At 32.9% G+C, this 5,784-nt stretch overlaps 1 protein-coding gene across 1 annotated transcript in view; it reads left to right on the forward strand.

Annotated features, from left to right (window-relative positions):
• LOC117108659 (enteropeptidase-like) overlaps positions 1–5,784 on the forward strand; it is a 19,018-nt gene that overhangs the window by 9,982 nt on the left and 3,252 nt on the right. The window contains exons 2-5 of the mRNA XM_033250754.1: positions 883–1,066; positions 2,143–2,399; positions 4,865–4,995; positions 5,461–5,602. Coding sequence (XP_033106645.1) covers positions 883–1,066; positions 2,143–2,399; positions 4,865–4,995; positions 5,461–5,602 — 714 coding nt within the window. The remainder of the gene's footprint in view (positions 1–882; positions 1,067–2,142; positions 2,400–4,864; positions 4,996–5,460; positions 5,603–5,784) is intronic.

Raw genomic sequence — 5,784 nt, forward strand, 5'->3', positions numbered from 1 at the left:
TCTCAGCACTATACTGTACTTACGGTTGCTGCTTCTTTATTGAAATTGAAATTGAGGGAAAATCAGTTATATTGTATGTAGTAATGTATGGGTTCTCTGAAAGCATAATACACACATTCAATAAACATTACTCTGAACTTAATGGAAATAATAAACAATAAAAGAAAACACGCTTACCTCACTGGAGACTTGAACCTTGATATTTCCGACTTAAGCTTAAACCAGGTCTTAAATCACATAGCATCAGTAAAACTTTTAAATCTGTGAATTGTTCGAAGTGAACTTATATGATTATTGTATTTTAAATGAACAAATTTACTTTGATTTTTCAGCTAGCATTGTTGTTGCAGGTTTTAATAGACAGTCTAAATAGGTTAAAATACCTTACAAAGCACAATCAACAAATCATATACATTATAACTAAGTAAAATGCAATAGAAAAAGTACAATTTCATTTATAGAGAGCACAGGAAAAAGACCAAAGTAGCTAATTATTTCAATCGTGATTGGTCAATCTCTTGAAATGAGGTCAAATCATTCAAGCATCACAGGCGTTAGCCCTTTATACAAACATAGCGTCTGGGTTAGAGGAGGCGTGTTCCACTACCGGAACCAGGCGATTGTGCCATTCGAATCAGCGACGATATTATGGGTGTACCTTACCTTAACCGCTCGGCAATCGGACTCACAGTACTAATAACAGCAACATTTAACATAAACAATAAAAATATATATTAAAAATAATTATATAAAATAATATTTCCATCTGAAAAATACAAACTACTATCAGATATACTGTATTTTTTTTAATTAGCGTGTTAACTATTTAGAATATTTCACCATCTATTTTGAAATTAAAAGTTTGATAATTAATCATTTTAGCATCTGTTACTGTATGTGGAATGCAACAAACTCAAGTAAGCAGTTTTCGAATTGTTGGTGTTGAAGATTCACATCCGGGAGATTGGCCCTGGGTGCTTTTGTATGGGAGCTATGATAGGCCTTTATTTAGCTGTGGTGCTTCTTTAATCAGCGAACGATGGGCCATAACTGCTGCTCACTGCGTGTAAGATATTATTTCACATTTTGTCTGCCCTTAGATATTAATCATTTTATTCTCATATCAACAAACTACTTAAAGTTAATTCAAAAGATAATAATGTATTGAATTTTTGGTTAAAAAACTGTGAACGAAAATGTATTACGATATACTTTATTGCTTGACCCTTTTTCATCGGAAACGGTCTTTTTAAAAGATACCAAAGTTGGTGCAGATACAATACAAAGCCGTAGACTATTGCAGCCGTCAAATCTATTTTTTCCTAGAAATTCCTTTTCAACTTCATATATTAGTTTTAATTTCTGAAGTTGCTTGGAGTGACCTCTAAGATCGAAAGGTTTGGTAGGCCTATGCATAGTGAGGATTTGCATTTTATCTGCACCTTTTCCAGTTTAGTGATATCTCGTTTTAAGATGGGGTTTCATATAACGGCACCGTCTCAAGTAATAGGTCTTATACTTGATGTATAAAGGATTAATACTTTTCTTCAGTAAATTTTGTGAAGCATCACTTGATCAATCCTAGCCGCTGCTCGCTACTAACAGGCTTTAAGTAATGCTATTAATTATTATGTGGACACATGTAGACTTACGCTTTTGAGAAAATGTAAAAATTTGCCAAATTAAACTTAAGGTACAATAATAACATAAAAACTCTACAACATAAATGTTCTCGATATAAAGTATCAAAATTTTAATCAAAACGACAAGATTAAAAAATTAGAACATGTTCATTGTCCGACCACGAACCTAAATGTTTTCCAAACATTGCTGGATAAGTTTTTATTGAATTGCCGATAGCTAGGCCTACCCTCATTCTCTGCATTGTCTATTGTCAGTAAAGAACCAATAAAATTTGCTATGGCTAGCACTAAATAATGAAGGTGAATTATTTCATTGAAATAGAGTGAGCAAAAAATTTATTGACATTATGTAGCATATGTGGGGAGATGATACCACTACTAACAAAAATAAATGATAAAATTACAGACAATTGCAATAACTCTTGATTCATCTTAAATGTATGAAAAATATCATATCGGTACGACGGTACATGAGTATAGTATTTTTTCCTTTTTCCAGTGATGAGTTTAATAATATTACGGCAGGAATAACAACTTCACGCGATAATTCTGTGTTTCGTGGAAGTGTCCTTATTGCCGAGACTATCATCCATCCAGAATATGATGCCGTTAGTAATGATAATGATATTGCATTACTTAGACTCGATTCACCGCTAGAATTTAATCTCTTTGTTCAACCAATTTGCTATGAAAACTTGGAATATCGGCCAGGTACATTGTGTTATGCAGCAGGATGGGGACTTTCTCTGGAATATGGTAAGATTATGATTTTACAGTTGCGTGCATGTAAGTCGTGACTTATATATAAGTCAGCTACAATATTCGTGCAGTATATGTAACAGAGCCTGTCCACTCAACGGTTGAAATTAATCTAGCAATGGCTCATATATAATAGTTACACACACTGTCTGGAAGGGGTTAAATGTCAAAGGGTCTTGGAGTGTATGTTATGTGTCAAAGGTTATGTTATTTTCGGAATATATATATCCCATTGGAAGAAATAGAAACACATATATAGGCCTAATGAATATTTTTAAAGAAAATTATCTTCCGACAAGTGGCTGAGCAGCAGCGGTTGTCAAGATACGGATGCCCTATATATTTTCCCAACTAATTTGTATAATTAAGCTAACTGGCATGTTATATGGGGCACTGTGTGATGGAGGTATAATTTCGGGAATTCGCTTTTGTCAAGTTTTCAAAACGTTTGAACTCATTTGTTTGTTATTTCTTCCGTAACTATGATTACTGCATAAAAACATGACGACTAGTATTCTGAAATTTAAGCTTATTTGAGCGAATGCCATGAACGACAGAGATTCAAACATATTGCTAACTGCGTCTGCATGTACCATTACATAATATCACGTTTTCTAGCATTTGACTTGAAATAACCTTTGACATGGAATAACCTGAAAACTGTCGTCACAACTGGTAAGCTTCTCCATCACATTTAACTAATATACCATTTTTGCAGCATGCATAATGAACATAATGATTTAGACCTACTATCAAAATCAATATTGGACCTCAAAAGACCTTTAACCCTCCCAGATGTTTAAAAATGGACTCTCCGTTTCCATAAAATCGATCAATCAAAATTATTTCGGGACCCATAGGTTGTGGAACGGAGATCTATAAAATGTTAAAAATAAGTGGCATTCACTCGAATAAGCTCGAAATTTCAAAATAGTCGCCATATTTTTTTTTTTTTTTGCAATAATCATAGTTATTATCAAGAAATAGTTATTATCAAGTTAATAATCAAGAAATGACAAAACGAAAGGGAATTGCAAAAAGTATACCTCCGTCACATACCCTATATAATATGCAAGTTAGCTTGATTATACACATTATTTGGGGACATAATTTATAGGGCATCCGTATCTTGACAACCGCTGGTCGTATAAGTTAATTTTCTTTCAAAATATTCAGTAGGTCTATATACATGTTTCTATTTCTTCCAATGAGATATATTTCCAAAAATAACATAACCTTTGACACATAATGTACTCCTCCTTTAATCTTTAATTTTTAACCCCTCCCGGAGACATTTAGAAAAATTACTCTTATGCACTGTTTTTGTTGTTCGTACGCCTTTTAAATCAAACGCTCAAAATGTCATGCTTCTTTCACAAAATGCGCGGTTTGGCAATCTTTTTAGGCCTTTTCTCATACATTCCAAGTTAAAAGAAAATTATTACAATTGTGGGCGAAGAGGTCATGTTTTGTTGTTACATTTGTGGGCGGTACCACGTGATCGTTATTACAATTGTGGGCGCTGTTTGTTACATTTGTGGGTGCTGGTTGTTACATTTGTGGGCATTATTACATTTTGTGGGCGGCGTGCTGTTACATTTGTGGAAGTTGTTACAATTGTGGGTGTTTTCACATTTGTGGGTGCAGCACACGCCTTCCAAAAAAGCTAGCCCCTCAAGACGTTCCTCACTAGAAATCTATTTAGCAACAAAGTACGCTCATGTAGTTAAAAATCACATCATTTCATATTATCGTGCAAGCTGAAGACTTTTCTTTCACTTCATGACCTCAACCAGCTTTTCCACTATTTAAATACTCATCATAGATACTTCAATGGCCTACACTTGATTGGTGGCATATAGGACATGTGGTTAGAAATGCAAATGTGCATTTGAAAAGTTAGGCTCTCGGTGTATTTTTGTTACGTAGACGACTCTTTAAAAAAAGGCAAACAAAATATATATCATAACTTTAGGCTAATTAATAACTTTACGTAATCATTATAAAAACAACTGTTTAAGTAGGAAGTGGATAATTATTATTTAGTCATTGTAACCAGAATGTGAATGTTAGCTTAAAGTCAAATCAAAATTCGAATGGGTGTACACCCTCCAATTTTGTATTTCTCATCTGCATTCTATAAAATAGTGTTACAAACTGCATCAATCAATTCCCACAAAAGTGTAAACACGATGTTTCACGAACGACATTAACAAACAAACAGCTTACGCATGCGCAAGTTTCTCAGATTTCATGTATTTCACCATAATTGACGAATACTCTTTAGTTTATTGAAAATGAAATTCTGTACATTCCTTCAGTCGTCCTTCCATTTGAATAAGCATACCAGTAAGACGTTTTGGTAACAACATCATCATCATTACTCCAAAAAATTTACTTCAGTACGTCGATAGCTGTATCACTCAGGTGATTCGCCCTAAACAATGCATTATTTTTACAAGGTACCAATCTGCAAGATAGAAGTGTTTTCCTGCTGAGTATCGAAGAATGTCGCAGTCTATACCCCGAATATAACGTAACTGACAATATGATTTGTGCTATATATACTTCTAGCAGTGTACTCGTTTTATTCGTAAGTTATTTTTCATATTACTTGTGATCACTAAGATATTCAAATGCCATTGTATATATTTACATTATTATGAATAACGTTCTTGAATAAGAATGGAGATGTTTGAAATCATAAATAAAAGAGGAATAAACATGTTTTAATAATATTTTATTTATATACGATAAGATTTATTTACAGCCCCAGTTCCGGGTTTTTTTTTTCAATTTGTGATAAAGATGATAATAACAAAAATAATAACAATATCAATAAGTCTAACGATAAGCAAGTAATAATAACAGCAATTACAATAACAGTCACAATTATGATTTAAATGATAGTAATGATGATGAAAAAAATGACGGCGATGTTACTAATAAAGATGATGCTTATATTAGTAATAATCGTAATAGCCGTAATAATAATAATAATAATTATTATTATTATTATATTAATATGCTAATATTCGATTCAATACGTTACCGACAGAATGACAAAGGTGGTCCTTTGATGTGCGAGTCAGATGATGGTACCTGGAACCTTGTCGGTGTCAAAAGCTTTGAAGTAGGATTCATGGCTGGAGTATATACTAAAGTGTCTAAATATGCAGAATTCATTCAGCAGACGATCAGTAAGTTTATTTGTGAATAATTATATTATATGAACATCTGAAAAATGAACTTTATAATACATTTAAAACTAGCTTGCAGAGGGAAAAGTGAATATGTTGTAAAACTGACTTTTTTAAAGACACAAAAATGGTGTTTTACAAAAAAAAACTCATAAGTGGCATAGAGTAACGGTATAACCCCT

The sequence above is a fragment of the Anneissia japonica genome, unplaced genomic scaffold (assembly GCF_011630105.1).
Source record: "Anneissia japonica isolate Jap-2015-1 unplaced genomic scaffold, ASM1163010v1 scaffold1587_len1432017_cov164, whole genome shotgun sequence".
NCBI lineage: Eukaryota > Metazoa > Echinodermata > Crinoidea > Comatulida > Comatulidae > Anneissia > Anneissia japonica.